The sequence below is a fragment of the Dendropsophus ebraccatus genome, chromosome 10 (assembly GCF_027789765.1).
Source record: "Dendropsophus ebraccatus isolate aDenEbr1 chromosome 10, aDenEbr1.pat, whole genome shotgun sequence".
NCBI classification, from domain to species: Eukaryota; Metazoa; Chordata; class Amphibia; order Anura; family Hylidae; genus Dendropsophus; species Dendropsophus ebraccatus.
In genome coordinates, this window is record NC_091463.1 from 78,238,491 (window position 1) to 78,260,214 (window position 21,724).

Genomic DNA, 21,724 nt, shown 5'->3' on the forward strand with positions numbered 1-21,724 from the left:
CCACGCGATTCGCGCAAGAGTGTTATGCCACATCTGTAGCCTGTAAGTCTGATGTGCATGATGATGACGCCTTTTCTCTTACTGTTTCTCAAGCTTTCCCTCAAGAGCTGCATTCATGAGGAGGTGATAAAACAAAAACAATTATGTTGTAATATGTAGATATATGAAAAATATGGTTCTGGTTCTCATATGCAGACGCTCATACGTTTCTGTGAAGGGACAGTTTAGGCTCTTCGGATGTCTAAACATAGAAAAAGCAGATTATATTTTGTCCTTTTTTACTATTACATGGATCAGTTAGGTATTGGGACATTCTGGGAGTTGTGGCTATACAACCACTGGAGAGCCAATGGTTGTCTATAGTGTAGTATAGTATTTTGTACCTATATATACTATAGTATAGTATATAGGTACAAAAATAGCACAGTCCTTTACTTGGTGCTTGGGTTATCTGTAGTTGGTGAACAACCGGGTGAACCTAACCTCTCAAGGTTCCCCGAGTCGGTCCAGCAGATATTTTGCTCCACTGGAGGTAAATCACCAGCTTGGATTTGTGTAGAAGGATGTTACCCTGGGGTAGACAAGGTATTCCCAGGTGACAGCCACCCCACCTCTAGGTTTAACACTGCATGCTTTTGATAAGGAAATCTCTTATAAGAATTAACAGCTTTTAGTCCCTGTCAGGGGTCCTGGGTCTGGGTGTGAACTACTGCAGGAACACTATATCTGTCTTGTTCTCTCTCTCTCTCTCTCTCTCTCTCTTTCTTTCTCTCTGAGTAAAATCAAACCACCAACTACCCTTAAAGAGTCCCTGTGTTTTTTTTTTTTTTTTTTGCAGAAATCAATAGTCCAGGCGATTTTAAGAAACTTTGTAATTGGGTTTATTAGCCAAATATGCCATTATCTGCATTTAAAAAGCCTTTTCCCAGGTAAACCCCCTCCTTCCTCTTTTCCATCCACTGCAAAAAAACAGGAAATTGTGACTTGTTGCATCAGACGTACCCAGTCTGTTCTAGGGAGAGGGGAGAGAGGAGGAAGGAGGGAGTTAGCTGACAGCAGAAAGCAGATAACAGAGGATTACAGGCACAGAGCTGGGTGACAGCTGTAATCAGAGCTCAGAGAGGTCAGTGGTGACTGTCAGAGGAGATAAAGGGCAATGTATTTGTAGATTAACTTTGTTGTCTTGTTTTGGTCTTTTATTTAGCTCTCTCCATAGGAGAACCATGAAGACAGGGGGGAGAGCTTCAAACTGCTTTTTCATGATAAAAATGCATTTTTCGACTAATAAACCTAATTACAAAGTTTCTTAAAATCGCCCGTACTATTGATTTCTGCAACAAAAAAAAAAACAATTCATGACAGTGACACTTTAAGGGTCTGTCAAGTCCTGGCAGTTCCCTGTCACTACATACTCTCAGCTGTCTGAACGACCGCTGCATGTATGTAATTCTGCCAGCCCCTTAACCCCTTCGGCTCCCGTCCGGCTCCCGCTCTGCTGTGTCTGTATATACATTACCTGTCTCCTGCCCGGCCAATCAGTGTGTTGCCCAGCCGCAGCCACTGATTGGCTGGGCGGGAGAGAAGGACATGCAGCAAGGACAGGTAACGTACAGTATATACAGACACAGCGGGGTGGGAGCCAAAGGGGTTAAGGGGCTGGCAGAATTACATACATGCAGCAGTCGTTCAGACAGCTGAGAGTATGTAGTGACAGTGAACTGCCAGGACCTGACAGACTCTCAGCGAGATTTAAGCTGCGAGTCTGTACGTGTGGACAGACCTTAAATAGGGGTGACTGGGACTAAGTTCCCATTGGTGGGGAAAATACTAGAAGAATAAGGCCTAAGTGTGTGATAGGTGGTGTAGTGTTAGACACCCAAGCTAACGATTGGTCAATAAGAACAGATATAGGAGATAGGGGAGAGTGAGGCACCAAGTGGTAAAGCTGTAAACACTTGACAGAAAATACCTTACAGCAGGTAAATCAACGACATAGTGGCACGGGCGTTCTGGGACACTACAGTGGCATCGCTTCAAGTAGATGCTTGACCCTTAACGCCTTGGTAACATACGACATACATGTACTGCATGCTAGGATTCATAGACTATGACAGCTCCTGAGCTCAGTTCATGGATAGCAGGTGCCCCTACTGTTAGCACCAATGACTGACATCAACAATCATGCTGATGGTTTTGGCCGTCCAATCATGATGGGAATTGTAGTTTTGCAACAGCTGGATTAAAAGGTTTGGGCATTTAAAAGGTTGATTGGTCCATTGCCATTGATCATTTGAATGGACTGGTCTGATAACTGGGCCATGTGACAGCTTTTTAAACAACAAGACCATTGCTCAGTACATCTCAAAAGACCTAAAAATACAAAATCCCTCTAAATAATGTTTTATGTAAGTGCTCTGAGGACCACATATACTGTACAAAGACCATTGCCAAAGGTTGTCACTTTCTTTCTCATATTCATAGGGGGCCATTTACTATTGTTGTGCCTCTTGTGTATGCCAGGGAGAATGCGCAGGTTCACCCCTTCTCCCTGGCGTACACCAGTTGTATCCCCGCTCACCCAATGGACGGGCAGAGGTGGGGAGGAGGCGTGGCCTCCACTTACTCCTGATTTACCCTGCTCCTGGGCCTAAAACCCCTATTACATGAGGAGCAAACAAGCGCTGTCAGCGCACGTTTGCTCCTTGTCCCCAGCTCGCTGCCGCCAGGCGTAATAGTGGTTGAGAGCTGGGTCGCCGCATATAGCAGTGGTCTGCTGCCGCTCCTGTTCCGCAGACCGACAGCAGCAGATCATGAGTCGTTTGTCTCTCAACATGTTGACGACTACAACCATCAGCTGATCGTTGTGTTCTATTACACAGGTCGATTATCGGCCGAATACGTCCGATAATCGTTCTATGTAATAAGGCCTTTAATCATGGCAGAAGTCTACACTTACCCAGGAGCAGATGTAGATTTCTACGCCCACCATACGGCAGGCGCAAGTCAGTCCGGATTCAGTACGAGTGGTGCACCTCTTAGTGAATCCGGCGGGTCAATTGGGGGCAGGGCCTAATTTAAGACCAGCGTATAAGTATGCCGGTCTTCACAAATGTTCACCATAGAGTTGAAGGAGGGATCAGTTATGCTCTTACCAAGAACCTACTGAGCCCAGTTAAAAACTTAACGCTAGCACCAACTGTGATACCTTTCTGGTATCCACTCACATAGCCCCCCCCCCCCCCACACACACACACACAATATGTAAGAGCTCTTCAAGGAACAATGGAAAGCGCAAATCAAAAGATAGATTAGAAAGCCGGAGGCTACAGGAAGCGCCTGGAAGATATTAGAGATGGGTTATGAAGCAATGACTGTGAATCATGCAGGTGTTGTACACACAAAGACACAATAAACAGTCATTATAATAGTGCAGAATATGCAGGAAATATCTCATACATAACCATATTGGAGCTCAGCAGAATTCAGGACGGGATGTAGATTTTTATACGAGATACTTTTCCATTATTTGAAGATCTTTGTCGTTGCCATACAACCCAGAACCAGGATCAGCAGATGGCAGCTGGATGAGCGGGGGCCACAATGAAACAACTCAGACAAGGGGGCAGTTTTGCTTGGCAACAAATACAGTCTCAAATCTTCCCAAGGTGGGAGGTGCAGGATTAAAAATAAGCGGCCATCTTTTCTGTCTAATAATGACATCACGGCCATAACACTGCATCAATCTAACCACTACTTGTGAGTCAAACAACAAAAACCATACAGTTTTTGTTTGTTGGTTTGTTTGCACATACTGTATGCTGCCATACTGTATACTGCCATACTCTATGCTGCCATTGTATACTGGGGTACACAATGAAGAACACTTCCAAAATGTACCTTTGATCTTGTTTTTTTCTAATCATTGTAGATTTATGTCAAGAATATTTTGTGTTTGTTTTTGTTTATTTTTTGATTTCCTAAAAATATTGTGTATTCATATTGAAGACATAAAAATATGAAGGGACACATATGAAGGTAAGTGGTTAACAAAACAGTGATAAACAAACCAGGATATGTTTTATATTTTAGATTCTTCAAAGTAGCCCCCTTTTGCATTGATGAGAGCTTTGCACACTATGTTCACATTGCGTAAGACACTGGCCGTTCTTTGACCCAGCCGTGTCACAGAACAGCTGGCGTCTGTAAAGATAATTTCTGTTAAATTGGGATGCGGGCATCTTATCCCAATTCACCGTTGCACACAATGGAGCGTGCAGCCGTAGCCGCACTCTCCATTGTGTGAACTGAAAAACTGCAAATTGCAACAATGGCTGTGATTGATGGAAAACATACGTTGTGTGAACATAGCTTAAGACTACTGGAAAACCATTCCAGGTGACTACCTAATGAAGCTGATGGAGGGAATGTGAAGAGCTGCACAACTGTCGTCATCGCAAACGAGTGGGGGGGGGGGTTACTTTAAATTATCTAACATGCGGAATCTGTTGGCACTATACAAATAAATATTATTATTTAAAACTTTTTCTAGTTTCTTCAATGCTTTTTGGTTAATACCTTATGTCATATGCATTCCTTCATAGTTTACATGTCTTTCATATGAATGTAGAAAATAAAGAAGCAAGAAAAACCATGGAATGAAAGGGTGTGTTCTGTATATGGCTGTATAGGCATATAGGGGCATATGTCATCTATTAACTCTAATTGTAAAAACTGCCAACGCCCAATTTGACCATTGTGGCATACTACAGATTGCTGTGGGCTTTGTGGATGTTATGGTTCTCTTTTTTACAAAGTATGTCCAATATATAGTCGTATGGTACAATTGTTTGTTTGCTTTCTTTCCTATAGATATGGATGAATGTCGACAAAGGCCAAGTCCTTGTACCAATGGGCGCTGTGAGAATACAGTGGGCAGTTATCGCTGTGCTTGCTCTGCCGGTTTTAGCACCAACCCACAAGGCACCGAGTGTACAGGTCAGCTACAACCTTACAGGAGTACACATTACACACTATGCATATATTATATTTTACAGATGACCTGTCATATTAAATATGAACCTCTATTACTCAGAAAAGATACTGTATATATACATATATATATATATATATATATATATATATCTACATATATATATTTTTTTCTTTTCTTTTTTTTTGTCTACAGTCAGGATAACTTTTATTTTATTCACTTAAAACCTAGTTCATTCTGAGTTTTAGAGTCCAGTTCGTGGTCCAAATCTGTGATTAGCAATCTGTATGCACAGGTTGTCAATCACTAATAATCCTGCCCACCGGACTCCTAAACCCGAAACGAGCAGGAATTAATATGAATAAATGACAAAGGTCATACTGATTTTTTTTCCCACAAAACTGCTCAGCACCTTCATTTCTAACACCTGCAATGTGGACAGCATGTTTAATATGATAGGCTTAATATGGTAGTCTCTAAGCAGACTTTGCTGGTCAGATACACATCCCTTACAGCTATAGGGACTGATTTACAACTGTGTTTTGGTATCATTTTACTCTGTCTGAACATAGCCCCATTATACTATGCAGTTTGGCAGTGAGACAGGCAAATGACAGTACATACAAGTAAACCTACGCTAGGCAAAACACAAACCTACAATATTTAGACACTTAAGATATTCCCCAGCCACACGACTAATTTAGACGTTTGCAGCTAGTGTCCGGGTACTAGGACAATATTAAGTAGCTGATATTTCTGACTTCAGATTTTTCCTTATAGACATTGATGAATGTAAAAGTGGACAACAACTCTGTACCAATGGGCGATGTGAAAATACTCCTGGCAGCTATCGATGCGCCTGTCCATCAGGCTTTAGCCTTAATGCACAAGGCAACACGTGTGTAGGTAATTATAACAGAACGGTAATGAGGATGGCAAATGCTACGTTTATACGGATAATTCGCCCAATCAAACGATTACCGCTTTCAAAGTAACGATGTGTTTTTTATTACGATCAGCGTTTAGACGGAACAATATATCGTTTGGAAAAATCGTTATTGCGATCGTTTTAAGATCATTTAAACCAATCTCACACATAGGGTGAATCGGTGAAAGACTTCAGTGTTTACACGAAGCAATCTGCGAATTTTTAGCGAACGACCAACAACGATTTGAGAACATGTTGAAAGATCAAAATGAGCGATTTCCCGCTCGTCACTTGATCGTTCATTGTGTTTACATGAGCCGATTATCGCTCAAATGCGATCGCTATCGCGAAAATTCGAACAATAATTTTTCCGTGTAAACGCACCATAATTTTAAGGAGTATAGTAATCACTGCATAAGGGTCCTATTACATAAGCTGATGGGGGCCCGATAATAATTGTAAACGAGCGCCGATCTGCTAGAACGGCGCTTGTTTACTGGGCCTATTACACGGCCCGATAATCGTTAAACAAGGGCTGCATGGACATTGTTACCAATTTCCTTGCAGCCCTTGCTTAAACTGTATAAATTACCTATCCATGCCTCAGGGCTCCTCTTGCGGTCCGCTTCTCCCCGGGTCCCGCGCGCTGCAGCTTGAGAGCTGCCTGTCCCAGCTAACAGGCCGCTCAGCCAATCACTGGCCTTGGCGGCCATGGGACCCGGGGAGAAGCAGAGCACAAGAGGAGCCCTGCAGCATGAATAGGTAATGTATACAGTTTGGAAATCGTCAGCTGCCGGCCACGCACAGCTGTTACACGTAGCGATGCGCGGTCGGCGCCCAACAATTATAGGTCCAAACCTATAACAACAATCAGCCTAAGATCGTTGTCATCGGCTGATCGTTGTGTTTATTACACGGAACGATAATTGGCCGGATTGAAGCTGATTTGGCCGATTATCATTCCGTGTAATAGGACCCTAACTCCTGATATTTACATTTTTCCATAGAATCTTTCAGTACATTTGACAACTAGTTGTTACCATTTCCCATTGCCTTTGTCAATAGGGTGTGTCCTCACACAAACCCACTGAAAACATTGATTGCACAGTACCGGCCTATGTACAGTAGAGACAGCTCCCATTAGTATTGTATTACTAATCTTGCACTGATCCTGACTTTCAGCCTGTATTACACTTCAGAGCTGCAATCATAATTATGTTTTTTTATATCAAAAACAGTTGACAAGTCTGTTGACTGATAGCTTAAATAGGTTGCCCAGTTATAAAACAACAGGGAACATGTGAATAGGGGTAAAAAGAAATAAGAACCTATACACACTTGCCCTGATCCCCCACAGCTGCTGTGCTGGCACCCTGTCAGCTACTTAAAGGGCTATTTCCAAGTCACACAGTTATCTGCTACCCACACACATTGATCAGTGGGTGCCCCAGTGGTTAGACTCCCACCAGCCTGTTACCCCCTATGCTGTATATAGGGCATAATGTTGTGATATGGGAATAGCCCTTTAACTGAGCTCCTATAATACAATTGAAAATTTAGTTTTTCATCATCCTACAGTGAAATGCTTACTGTAAAGACTTTCTTGGGTGTATATCATATAAAGGTCATTAAAGGGGTACTCTGGTGAAAAATGAATGCCAGTATACATATTGAAGGACATGTATTATATATAATGTGACACCTCTTATGTCTCCCTTAGACATTGATGAGTGTCGCCTCACTCCTAGACGTCTATGTTTGAATGGGCGATGTGAGAACACACCTGGAAGTTACCGCTGTGTCTGTCCTGCTGGGTTTACTGCCACCCCCCAGGGCACCGACTGTCAAGGTAGCAGGACGCAGCAAACTGCACTTTACTGGAGTTTTATTTAAACAGTTTACCAACTATAGAGGCCTGTCTTCTGCATTATTCTGTGGATATTTATGACTTTAAACTACCTATATGCCATTACTCATTTTAGGTACTCTCTCCTCCCTTACTCTATGTGCAAATATCTGCACTATCTACAAGCTTAGATGCTGCACATTCAATATATACCAGTATACAACTTGTCTGTTCCTTTTTCTGCTCAAAAAAACACTTCATTTCATCGGTGGGCAGTGTCATCTAGGCGGGGCTTCATGGTGAGAGGGGGCCCAGCTGCCACAGTGTCCCCTGCACAGAAGAACCACACATAATGTTAAGGGGGTGACAGTATCACTTTAAGGATCTGTGCTGTACAGATTGGAACTATGGGAGTCTGTGGAAATCTGTGGCCGTGCGCCCATGCTGTACCTCTTTATGCCTCTGATTTTATACTGAGGCACACTTAAATGGAACCGGTCACATTGTTCATCCGGTCTGTTCTACTAAAATTATGTTATAGAGCTGGAGGAACTGAGCAGTTATATATATCTAACTTGCTTTAAAAAATCTGTAAAATTTGCAATTTCTTGATTGAAATCAATGATATTTCTAAGCTTAGGAGTCCAGTGGGAGGGCCTAAGAATAGAAAGAGTGGGGATTTTCATCAACATGTTACATGTTATTTTCTCAGTTCTTCCTCCTCTATAACATGGTGCTGATAGACTGCAATTTGAGGATCCAGTGTATATATATAAAATGTGCCATGTTCCATTGGATGCCGTGTTATGGATATTGTATGGTGTTGTACATACAATGGGGGACACCTCATAGTGAATCCGGCCAGGAAAAGTTGGCAGGGCCTAATTTAAGAATGGCGTTCTCATATGCCGGTCTTAATAAATGTCCCCCATAGAGTTTACTGTGTACATGAAGCCTGTCTCTCAATCAAAATTTGCTTCTCTTTGTGCACCTGTATTTATACCAAGAAAATAAAATGTCTCTATATACAGATATAGATGAATGCCGCCAGACACCGCGTCCTTGTGGATCCGGAAGATGCCTTAACACTCCTGGCAGTTTCCGCTGTTCTTGTCCAACTGGCTACAGGCTGACCCCACAAGGCAGCGACTGTATCGGTAAGACGCCCGAGCTACATGTGTGGTTCTTAGCACGCTCTTATATGGCCCCCGATGTATTTCACATGTCACATATTACTCATCAGGGTAACATTCTGCTTCCTCCTTACAGACATTAATGAGTGTGAGAATCCAGGAGCCTGTGCGGGTCAGGAGTGTGTCAACACACTTGGGTCCTTCCAGTGCAAACAATGTCAGGCTGGATACCGGCTCCAGAACCGGCGCTGTGTTGGTGGGTAGAATTGTACTTGTTATATTAGTCACATAGTACAAAGGTAACTGTAACTGTGACTTAAGGATTTATTACACAAAACGATTGTCAGTTGTATTCGCCCTTACGGACGATAATCGTCTTGTGAAATAGAAGACAACGATCAGCCGACTTAAAAAAAAAATTATTTATGATACCCCTTAATATGCCTATAAAGCAGTAGTGTATCTACCATACAGGAAAACCATAGAACTGCTGGGCCTATTATACTGTAAGAGGGGTTGAGCACTTTACTTCCCCTGCTTCTTATTCCACAGCCATAGCTTTTGTCTGCAGCCTCTACTAGACTAGAGGAAGCCTAATGTATACAGCTTTATAATCTATATGCAGTGAGCCCCTTCTAGTGGTAGCTTTCTATTATTTCCATGCGTACAGTGTACTGTGTTACCAGTAGTATTAATCTTCCTTACATTGTCTTCTCCTGTCTGTTAGGCTGGGTTCACACAGCATTTTTTGCAATCCGTTTTACGCAAAAAAAAGTATGCATTTGTGTGCATATGTTTTGATCAGTTTTTCCATTGACTTCCGTTATAAAAAAAAAAAACACGATCAAAACAGATCTTTTTTTTTAGCATTCACAAAAACGTGGTTGACTACATTTTTTGTGTATGTTAAAAAAAAACATGCATTTTGATCCTTTTTTTTATCCTTTTTTTATGGTGGAAGTCCATGGAAAAACGGATCAAAATGGAGGTGCACTAATGCCTTAGGCCACGTTCACAAGGTTTCAATTGTGGAATTGCGCATTGTGCAAATAAGCAGACTGCGGCATCCATTGTTATGTGCATTTGCCCTTAGCCAATAACAGGACTCATAATATCTGCATTTGTGGATCCACCATCGTGGACTGCAAAATATGGCCATATGAGGGGCACCTTAGTCCATTTTGTACAACTGCCTCAAAACCGATCCATTGCTCTGGATCAGCTAATCTTAAAGGGGTTGTCCAGCGGAAATCTTTTTCTTTCAAATCAACTGATATCAGAAAGCTATATAGATTTGTAATTTACTTCTATTAAAAAATCTGAAGTCTTCCCATATTTATTAGCTGCTGTATGTCCTGCAGAAAATGTTATATTTTCAGTCTGACACAGTGCTCTCTGCTGACATCTTTGGCCAAAACAGGAACTCTGTCTCTGTTTTCTATGGATCTCCATAGAAAACATCTCCTGCTCTAGACAGTTCCAGTCTCAGCCAGAGATGTCAGCAGAGAGCACTGTGTCAGACTGAAAATAAAACAACATTTCATGCAGGACATACAGCAGCTAATAAGTATGGGAAGACTTGAGATTTTTTAATAGAGATAAATTACAAATCTATATAACTTTCTGATATCAGTTGATTTGAAAGTAAAAGATTTTCGATGGACAACCACTTTAATTGCCAGCTTTCTAGGGCTACTCATCTGAAAGTAGCCCTAGGACAAGGGAACAAGACTGCTTTGGGTTAAGTCCAGATCTGTCATGGTACCACCCAGTGTATATTTGTCATATTGAAAAAGTCTGCTGTGGATAACCGCTGGTGAGCCACCCATAGACTTTAAATGTCCTGGTGGTCCACACGTTACTCTGCAGGGGGGGGAGGGTCTACTGCCAGAGACACCTGCGGTCTCCAGAGAGAAAGCAGGGGGTGGTTTAATACCAGAAAAAATTTGACAAACATCTCTTCAATAATGAATTTGGATGTTCTTTAAAACCAGATCGTTTTACCTGGTAATGACAATCTGGCCTGGCCTAGAAGTGGTATTAATCAGCTTAGTATAATGCTCAGAGCTGTAGACATGGGGAGATAGCTGATAGATGAGATAAAACAAATTATACCAGTCTCTTAGATGTTATAAAATCATGTTTTCCTTCTAAGCTCAAGACTTGTAGAGGCTGGGCTGAGCTGCAGCATGCAAACCTCCTCCCTCCCTCCACCACCCCTCCCTGTCCCCCGTAATTGATGTACAGGGTTTGGCTTTCAGCATTGAGCCATGTAGATCGATCACAAAGGATGGGACGGGAAGGAGGCGTGCAGCTCTCATTATTTCTTTTATCTCAGCTATTTGCCCAGATCTGCAGCTCGGAGCACGATATACAGCTGACAGATTACCTTGAATTAAAGGGAATTTACTGATGTAACAGCATTAAAGGTTATTAATTAAATAATATAAGCAATGGAAGGTTGTATTAATCTGTTTCCACCCATCCCTCCAGATATCAATGAGTGCCTGACAGAGTCTTCCTGTGGACGTAATGGAAGATGTATCAACACTGATGGCTCTTACCAATGTGAATGTGCGCCTGGATTCAGACTGAGCAGTGACAGAACCCAGTGCACAGGTCAGAAGGCTTCATGTTGTCTATGTGCACTATTCAGCCTCTATTAATCGTAGTCTAAAGAAGTTGTGCTTGTTGCAGATTAAGGCCATGTTCACACACTGTATGATCATTTGCCGTTGTTTGACCCGGCTGGGTCAAACAACAGCCAATGTTTGGGATGTTCACCCAGCCAATACTGCAGTATCGGCCGGATTGCGGGCACATTTGGGTGTGGCCGCCCTCCAATTAGCCATAGACAACAATGTAAAGTATGGCCAGAGCTGTACTTTACATCATGAGCACAGCATCTTGTACAGTCGCTGTTCAATGAATAGCGGCTGCACAAAATAGACCTGTCAATTATTTTGTGCGGCTGCAGAGAACACCAACCAAATTGTATACACTACAGCCATGGTTCCATACACTGTAATATGATTAAAAGCTGTCAATAAAGAACATCCGTTGTTGCAACCTGCAACAACGGCCATTGTTTATTGGTAAAATACAGCGTGTGAACATGGCCCTAAAATGTATTGTACATGGGGCCTGTCAGACAGTCATTTCAAGTGTCATACCTCCTAGTACTGTAATCCCAATTTGTTGGGCATTAGTGTGGGTCTAACCTATAGGAAGTTGCACGGCAACTTTACCCAGGCACCACAATTTATTGAGTGAATAGGACTAGTGGCAGTACCAGGCAAAGCTTCCTGACCGAAGCAACATACATTCCAATACCATGAACAGGTCCCATACTAATGTAACTGTGTCTGTCTATTCCGCCTTCATTGTGGCGATCTGCAGTGGTCCCATAGGTCATAGGGACAGAGCTAGAGGCTGGACCCCGAACAATCATTGATGGCCTATGCTAACGGCAGACTGTACGTGGACATATCAACCACCATCTTAGATATGACGGACATCATATACTTTACACATTGCAGATATCAATGAATGTCTAGAAGGAGACTTCTGCTTCCCACGTGGCGAGTGCCAGAATACAGAAGGTTCCTACAGATGTGTGTGCGCTGAGGGCTATGTTACTTCCCTCGATGGTTCTTCATGTGTTGGTAAGTTCAGAAACTTTACCCACAAATTTGTAATAGATACTATGGGGGAGATCAAACATGGTGTAAAGTGAAACTGGCTCAGTTGCCCCTAGCAACCAATCAGAGTCCACCTTTCATTTTCCAAAGAGTCTGTGAGGAATGAAAGGTGGAATCTGATTGGTTGCTAGGGGCAACTTTACACCATCTTTGATAAATCCCCCTATGTCTATGGGGCAGCATGTCTAATACATAGAATTAAAGGGGTGGGGGGGGGGGCTTTTTTTTGCTGGGACCAGGGAGGAGGTGGCCGAGGGAAAAGACGTCCATTTCAAGTCTGCTCAGATCCCGCCTCCTTCACTGACTGGCTAAGCGGACCTGAGACGTCACGTCTCGGACCCGCGTCAGACACCCGGAAGCAACCGGGCACCGGAGCGCCACGACCCGGGACCCGCCGCTGGAGCCGGGGAGGTGGGTTGGCGTCTTTTCCCTCGGCCACCTCCTCCCTGGTCCCAGCAAAAAAGTGCCCCCCCCCCCCCCCCCCCCCGCTGGTGTACCCCTTTAAAGAGTTTCTTCACCCAAAATGTTTTTCTTTTAAATCAACTGGTGCCAGAGATTTGTAATTTACTTCTATTAAAAAAAAAATCTCAAATCTTCCAGTACTTATCAACTGCTGTATGTACTACAGGAAGTAATGTATTTTTTCCAGTCTGGAGAGCAGAAGGTGTTTACTATGGGGATTTTTGCTACTGCTCTGGACAGACATGGACAGAGGTGGCAGCAGAGAGCACTGTGTCCCCCTGGAAAGAATACACTGCTTCCTGCACGACATACAGCAGCTGATAAGTACTGGAAGACTGGATATTTTTTTAATAGAAGTAAATGACAAATCTCTAACACTTTGTGACACCAGCTGATTTGAAAGAATTTTTTATGAACTACCCCTTTAAAGATTTTATGGCTCCTTGTTGTAAATGTATTTTTACACATTCTTTAAAGATAAGGATGAATGTCAGACAGGCACCTTCTGCCAAGGAGGACGCTGCACCAACACAGTGGGATCCTTCCAGTGCTTATGTCCAAGTGGGTTACGAGCCACTCCAGACAACACCAACTGTATAGGTGAGATGAGTGGGTGATCATTCCTATAGGGCAGGGGTGGGGAACCTCCGGCCCGCGGGCCGCATCCGGCCCCTGACACCTCCGAATGCGGCCCGCGGCACCCCTGTGACATGCGCTGCTCTGGAGGAGAAGAAGCTGGCATTCACAGCTTCCTCTTGTGTCTGTGACAGTTACCAGACACAGGAGGACGCTGTGTATGCCGGCTCCTTCTCCTCCAGAGCGGCACACGTCTTCTGCGGTTTGCGTCTCTCCTGTCATGTGCGCCGCGGTGGTGAGGCAGGATCTGGCATACACAGCATCTTCCTGTGTCTGTACCGGCTCCTTCCCCAACAGAGCGGCACACGTCTTGTGGCTCCTGCGGGCCGCGCGCAATGACGTCATTTCACCGCGCGCCGCCTGCAGGAGAAGACCGGCACAGAAGAGAGGAGGGAGAAGAGGACCTGGATAGCGTGGGAGCGGAGGAAAGGTGAGTGGGATGTTTATTTTTTTTTTATTTGGGGCAGGCACTGGGGATTAACTAGGCCACCAGGGACATGACTGGGGGGGATGGGGGGTTAAGAAGGCCACCAGGGACCTGACTGGGGGGTTAAGAAGGCCACCGGGGACCTGACTGGGGGGTTAAGAAGGCCACCAGGGACCTGACTGGGAGGTTAAGAAGGCCACCAGGGACCTGACTGGGAGGTTAAGAAGGCCACCAGGGACCTGACTGGGAGGTTAAGAAGGCCACCAGGGACCTGACTGGGAGGTTAAGAAGGCCACCAGGGACCTGACTGGGAGGTTAAAAAGGCCACCAGGGACCTGACTGGGAGGTTAAGAAGGCCACCAGGGACCTGACTGGGAGGTTAAGAAGGCCACCAGGGACCTGACTGGGGGGTTAACTAGGCCACCAGGGACATGACTGGGGGGTTAACTAGGCCACCAGGGACATGACTGGGGGGTTAACTAGGCCACCAGGGACATGACTGGGGGGTTAACTAGGCCACCAGGGACATGACTGGGGGGTTAACTAGGCCACCAGGGACATGACTGGGGGGTTAACTAGGCCACCAGGGACATGACTGGGGGGTTAACTAGGCCACCTGGGACATGACTGGGGGGTTAACTAGGCCACCAGGGACATGACTGGGGGGTTAACTAGGCCACCAGGGACATGACTGAGGGGTTAACTAGGCTACCAGGGACATTACTGGGGGGTTAAGAAGGCCACCAGGGACATGACTGAGGGGGTTAAGAAGGCCACCAGGGACATGACTGAGGGGCTTAACTAGGCTACCAGGGACATGACTGGGGGGTTATCTAGGCTACCAGGGACATGACTGGGGGGCTAAACTAGGCTACCACGGACATCACAGAGGGGCTTAACTAGGCTACCAGGGACATGACTGGGGGTATTAACTAGGCTAGCAGGGACATGACTGGGGGGATTAACTAGGCCTACCAGAGGCATCATTGGGTGTGAGGGGGGGGGGGGGGGGGGTAATTAGGCTACCAGGGACATGACTGGGGGGTTAACTCAGGCTACAGGGTATCACTAAGGATTCACATCAGGTACAAGGGGCATCACAGAGGGTTAACTACAATAGCAGGGGCATTAGGGGAACAATAGTTTGCCTTGCCCCGGGTGCTGCAAACCCACGCTACCCTGCTGCGCACGGTATGCGGCCCTCGAATGATTTTATAAAAGCCTGACCGGCCCTCGACATGGAAAAGGTTCCCCACCCCTGCTATAGGGGAATCAATGATTTATTGAATGTGCTGTTACCAAACTGTGGCTTGTTTTATCCTCCAGATATTGATGAATGCCGGGAAAGAGGAGCCGCCATCTGTGGGACACAAACCTGTGAAAATACACTTGGATCTTATAGGTGTATTGCATCCTGTGACAGCGGATATAGAATGACCAACTCTGGTGACTGTGCAGGTAAGTGTCCTTTTACATCTGGTGATCTGGTGGCCGAGGGCGGCCGTAAATGAGTGTTGATCAGCGGGATCGAAGAAGGAAGGTACAATAAAGTACAGTATACTGAACATTTCTTCTGTCTATAGATATCAATGAATGTGCTAATAACTCTACAATCTGTGGAGACAATGCAGTATGTGAGAACCTTATTGGCTCCTACCGATGCACATGCAACTGGGGTCACGAGATGTCCAGCGAGGGTCAGCACTGTGTAGGTATGTTACTGATATAGAAATCTCAAGATCTGACAGCTTTACATTCCGAGGTTGACTACTTGAAAGATTACTGAAAATTATCATAATTCAGAATTTATTCCTTGACCCAGCGAACAGGCCCAAACCAAGTTATTACCACTACTGGGTTTGAAGCAAGGGTTTGTATGTAACCAAAAATGTATTCTTTCAAATCAGGTGGTGCCAATAAGTAATTTACTTCTATTAAAAAATCTCAAGTCTTCCCGTACTTATCAGCTGATGTATGTCCTGCAGGAAGTGGTGTATTCTTACCAGAGGTTTTCGATGGGGATTTGCGACTGCTCTGGACATTTCCTGACATGGACAGAGGTGGCAGCAGAGAGCACTGTGTTAAACTGGAAAGGATACACCACTTTCTGCAGGACATAAAGCAGCTGATAAGCACTGCAAGATTGGATATTTTTTTTTAAATAGAAGTACACTATGAATCTCTGGTACGTTCTGGCACCAGTTTATTTAAAAAAAATATATTTTTTTTTGCTGAACTACCCCTTTAAGGTTTACATACTTTTGAAAGGTAAAGGGTTACTTTGGCAAAAAAAAAAAAGTTTTAAATTCGACTGGTGTCAGAAAGTTATACAGATTTATAAATTACTTCTATTTAAAAAAATCTCTAGTCTTCCAGTACTTATCAGCTGCTGTACGTCCTGCAGGAAATGATGTTTTCTTTCCAGTCTGACACAGTGCTCTCTGCTGACACCTCCATGTCAGGAACTGTGCAGAGCAGGAGAGGTTTTCTATGCGGATTTGCTGCTGCTCTGGACAGTTCCTGACACGGACAGAGGTGGCAGCAGAGAGCACTGTGTCAGACTCCAAAAGAATATACTGCTTCCTGCAGGACATACAGCAGCTGATAAGTACTGGAAGACCAATCTACCAATTTACCAATCAGTATAACATTCTGACATCAGTTGATTTAAAAACACCTTTTTCTTTGGAGTTCCCCTTTAAAGATATGTGACATTGGATTATTTTTCTCAATAAATAACAGACCAAGTCTTATATTTTTTATTTGGTCATCTACTTTTAGGAACATCTGATGTCGTTTTAGGTCCAATATATGCAGAATTATAAAAAAAAAAATCAGAAGGGTTTACAAACATTCATCTCCCACTGTAGTATGGTAGTATGATCATGCAGCCCATTAATTTCACTTAAATCATCTAATACTCAGTGGGGCTGGAGGGGTATGAGACACTTGTTGGCAGGTTTCCCCATAGAGTACAGCTTTCTGCCTGGAATCCCAGCACTAGGAGCGTGTGTGATCAGCTTATCATCAGGACACTGTAAGAAGTAAACAACCCCTTTAAATAGTTGATGTGAAATTATCTTAAAGTGTTACTGTTGTTTAAATTTTTTTGCAGAAAGTACATAGTACAGGCGATTTTAAGAAACTTTGTCTTTGGGGTTTATTAGCCGAAAAATGCCTTTTTATCATGAAAAAGCATGGTCTTCATGGTTCTCTTATGGAGAGGGGAGGGGTTGAGGGAGATGAGGCACAAAAACAGGACAACAAAGAGTTAATTTACAGCTAAATATCTCCTCTGAAGTCAGCACTGACCTCTTCACACAGGTCCAGCTGTGTAATCCTTTGTTCTCTGCTCTCTGCGGGTGACTAATCTCCCTCCTCCCCTCTCCATAGGTTACACAGGGCTCAACTGATGTAAAAGATTCGAGATTTCCTGATAATGAGAAGTGATTGATAGAGGAGGAGGGGGGACCTGGGGAAAGTCTTTTTGAATGCAGATAATGGCATATTTGCCTAATTAACCCAATTACAAAGTTTCTCAAAATCGCCTGGACTATTAATTTCTGTAACTACAAAAAAAAAAAAAACGAGAGTAACACTTTAAATCTATAAAAGAAACCAAGGACTGCAAATGAGGTGTCACGAGGCTAGAACCATACAGTATGATAGGCTTTGTTTAGACAGTCCACAATCCTTTCATACGTTCACATATGAGTCTTGCTTGTTGTTTCCATAGACATAGATGAGTGCTTGGAATACGGAGATTCAATATGTGGATCAATGAGATGTCAAAACACGCCAGGATCCTACAAGTGCATAAGTGACTGTGAGCCCGGCTATCAGCTTTCTCCCGCTGGGGACTGTACTGGTGAGCACCCAAGCTATCCATTTGCTAGGCTGAAGTGGTTGAGCACATAGAGGTGTGACTGCGGCTTTACCATCTTGCAATCAAAAACTAAAAAGGCAGCGATGTCTGTGGAGTCCTAACCCCGAGTATGTTCATGTGTCAGATATCAACGAATGTCTAAATAAGACAGTCTGCGGGGAGCACGCCCTGTGCCTCAATCTAGTAGGAGCCTACCACTGCCTGTGTGACCAGGGCTATGAGGGGGAGAGGGTCGATCAGCACTGTGTGGGTGAGTGCCTTCATTGTGGGCCCAACAAGCAGATATACGCCCTGATATACTATAGTCAAGCCCATTGATTTTATTGTAAGTTTGTGCACCAGTATTTTTTTGCCAAACTTTGAATAAACCTGGGCAAATCTACATTTTGCCGATTTGGCAGATCATCACAAAGATCAGCCAATGACAACAGTCATTGGCTAATCGTGTGGTCCTAAGAACCATTGGCCGCCAACCAGGTAATAGTGATGTGCGGCCAACGACTGATGAATGCACAAACTTTTTTTTTTATAAAGTTTAATACCTGTCAACGCTCCCCGATGCTTCTTCCTGCTTTCGTTGTCTTTCTGGCTTCTGCCCACTGCAGGCACCGGTGGAACTCAAAAGCCGGTCTCTGGAGTGACAGGCCTCTCAGCCAATCACTGGCTGAGATGGGACAGCACCATGGCCAGTGATTTGCTGAGTGGCCTGTCACATCAGAGAGCAGCTCTGAAGTTCCACTGGTGGCTGCCGGCAGTGGGCAGAAGCAGGGTAGATAACGGGGAGTGGGCAGAAGCACCTGGGAGCGTGGATGGGTGTGTATAAACTTTATAATTTTACACTAAAGGCAAGGGCTGTAAAGATATCGCTAACCATGTCCTTATAGCCCTAGCTGTACGATAGTTGAGACGCGTAATAGGCCCAGTTAGCGCCAATCTCGCAGGTCTAACATTATCAGGGCAGACGCCAGCCGGGTGCAGTTTACAGACTGTTTTGCACAAATATGTGCTTCAGCGGACCACTCAGCGTATTTGCGTGAAACAGTCTGTAACCTGCACCTGGCTGGCGCTTGCCCTGATGATGTCCACTCTGTTTGATAAATAATGTATCTGCACAAGTGTCGGATGGGTGAGTGCAGCTTTCTAGTTCTTCATTGGGCTTTATATTATGTATTTACATATGTATAGTGTAGGTATATATACCCAGACCACGAGCCATGCTGGATGATAATACAGGCAGAATCACATTCACCATGGTCTCTCAGAGCCATCGAGTTCAGATCAAACCTTGTAGACTGTAAGTCCTCGCAGGCAGGGGTCCTCTAGTCATAAGTCATAGTACAACAATACACTACCAAATCTCTGTTTTCCTGTAAGGGGAATAGTGACCTACAACAAATATATGAATGTATATATATATATATATATATATATATATATATATATATATTATAAGATGATGTGTTTCCTCTCTTCCAGATGTGGATGAGTGTGAGACATTACAGGGGGTATGTGGCACAGCCCTTTGTGAGAACGTGGAAGGATCCTTCCTCTGCATCTGTCCTAACAGCAATGAAGAGTTTGACCCAATGTTTGGGAAGTGTATACGGACCCCCTCTGCCGGTAAGGGACCCATACAGATATCTATATTACAATGCTAACTAGAGATAGAGGAAATTATGACCCTTTTTCCTTTGTCCTTCTCTTCTCCGCTACAGCTCGTCCTCCATATTCCGGCAATACTGCCCTAACCAGGGTGGAGTTTGTGCCCACCCCGGGACTCAAGGAATGTTACTACAACCTGGAAGACCCCAATGTGTGTGAGAACGTGCTTTCCAGGAATGTCAGCCAGGTGGAGTGCTGCTGTACAGTTGGCAAAGGATGGGGACAAGGATGCCAAATCCAGAGGTGTCCCAGCATGGAATCCGGTAACAAAGAATTCCTTGCAGACCATTCCTCTTGAAGGGATTGTTTAGATGCAAGGAGCAGAGCGCACAGTTGTTTGCATAATGTCTCCTAACTCATAATTTAGCATCTCCACTGTCACTAGACAGCTGGGAACCCATTGTCTGATGGTCTACAGCCCCAACACAGCCTGTCCACTTATGGATGCATGTAGCTGAATGGCTTTCACCCCCTGCCAGGCGCTTAGCTAAAGGGTCATGACAGGGCATGTGCCAGGGATGGAGGCACCAGGTGCTTGCCATGTCAGCGTATATGCCAGATTAGCAGTATTTCTTTGCCTACCCTTAGGTATCAGATTGATTGGCATCTACCACCTGGCACTCCCACCCATCAACTAATCGAGGGGGTCCCCCAAGGGAGCAATCTGGTGACATAGCTCCATACATATTGTAACAGTTGTGGCCAGAACTACAGTTGAACAGCCCCATTGATTTGAATAGAACTAAGGGCTGTATAATGGTGCGTTGACACGAAACGATTATCGTTCAAATTTTCACAATAACAATCGCATTTGAGCGATAATCGTTCTGTGCAAACACAGCAAACGATCAAGCGACGAGCGAGAAATTGTTCATTGTGATCTTTCAACATGTTCTCAAATCGTTGTTGGTCATTCGCTATAAATTCGCAGATCGCTTTGTGTAAACAGTCTTTCAAAGATTCACCCTATGTGTGAGATAGGCTTAAGCGATCCTAAAAACGATTTTTCTAACAATTTTTCTAACGATTTATTCGTCTAAACACTGATCGTTATAAAAACTAAATTGTTGCTTCAAATTGTTAAACGATGCATTGGGCGAATTATCGCTTCGTGTAAATGGACCATTACACGGCCCGATTAGTAATGTAAACGAGCACTGATCCACTAGATCGGCACTTATTAACTGAACCTAATACATGGCTCAAAAATCGTGCAGCCCTTGCTTTAAAGGGGTATTCCCCCCAAAAAAATGTTTGCATTAATACATTGCCCACCCGTAGCTTTCCATCTTTCCCATGTCAATGTATTATGGATTCTGCACAGTTTTGATGTTATCTAGATGCATTCACTCCCACCAAACACATAGAATCATCAAATCCCAGTCCAACCTGTCTCCACCCCCTGCTCCTGGCCCCCACCCTCCGAGACGGCATCACATGTCCTTAGTCTCTTCAATGGGCCGGGTTAGCGCTTCTAACCCAGTCCACTGAAGTGAAGGAGGACACTGAGACAGTGACAGCTGCTGATCACTGTCTCCCTCCGACAAAGTGTGGCCCCCAACACTGCCCCCCTTTCTCACTCGCGGCTCTCCCAGCCTCCTCCCGGTCCAGTGCTCAGTGTGGCCGGATCCCCCCAGCTTTAAGCTGCAGTATCTAGCACTCCCACTATAGAATGTATGGCACTGGGGGGCGTGGCGAGCCGCTGATGGAGACAGTCGCAGGGTGAGGGAGCTCCGGGACCGCACAGCTCTTACAACAGACCCAGACCAGCTTTATCCTGCCCGAACACCCCCAGTAGTGGGGGAGGTAGCGAGGGGGACCCCCGGATTGCCCTGACCCGCGGCAGCCCCGGCTATCCCGGCTCTAAAAGGGACTTTACCTGCCACGAGGGCCGCCGCCGCTGAAGTGCTGCAGCCGCGGCCATCTTGTCTTCCGGCTCCTGTCTTCCCGCTGTAGCCGTTCTGCAGCTCCGGCTCCCGGACTCCTGTCTACACCGGAGGATCCTGCTCCCCAGCCGACTGGCTCTGCTCCTGGCTGGAGGTGTGCGGCCCCG

The 21,724-nt window shown here is 44.8% G+C and overlaps 1 protein-coding gene across 1 annotated transcript in view; it reads left to right on the forward strand.

The window, feature by feature from the left end:
- The window catches only part of LTBP4 (latent transforming growth factor beta binding protein 4), a 90,433-nt gene that overhangs the window by 55,229 nt on the left and 13,480 nt on the right, over positions 1-21,724 (forward strand). The window contains exons 11-24 of the mRNA XM_069943502.1: positions 4,870-4,995; positions 5,771-5,896; positions 7,639-7,767; positions 8,796-8,921; positions 9,034-9,153; positions 11,391-11,516; positions 12,437-12,562; positions 13,538-13,660; positions 15,450-15,581; positions 15,707-15,835; positions 17,860-17,991; positions 18,134-18,259; positions 19,486-19,629; positions 19,725-19,934. Coding sequence (XP_069799603.1) covers positions 4,870-4,995; positions 5,771-5,896; positions 7,639-7,767; positions 8,796-8,921; positions 9,034-9,153; positions 11,391-11,516; positions 12,437-12,562; positions 13,538-13,660; positions 15,450-15,581; positions 15,707-15,835; positions 17,860-17,991; positions 18,134-18,259; positions 19,486-19,629; positions 19,725-19,934 — 1,875 coding nt within the window. The remainder of the gene's footprint in view (positions 1-4,869; positions 4,996-5,770; positions 5,897-7,638; positions 7,768-8,795; positions 8,922-9,033; positions 9,154-11,390; positions 11,517-12,436; positions 12,563-13,537; positions 13,661-15,449; positions 15,582-15,706; positions 15,836-17,859; positions 17,992-18,133; positions 18,260-19,485; positions 19,630-19,724; positions 19,935-21,724) is intronic.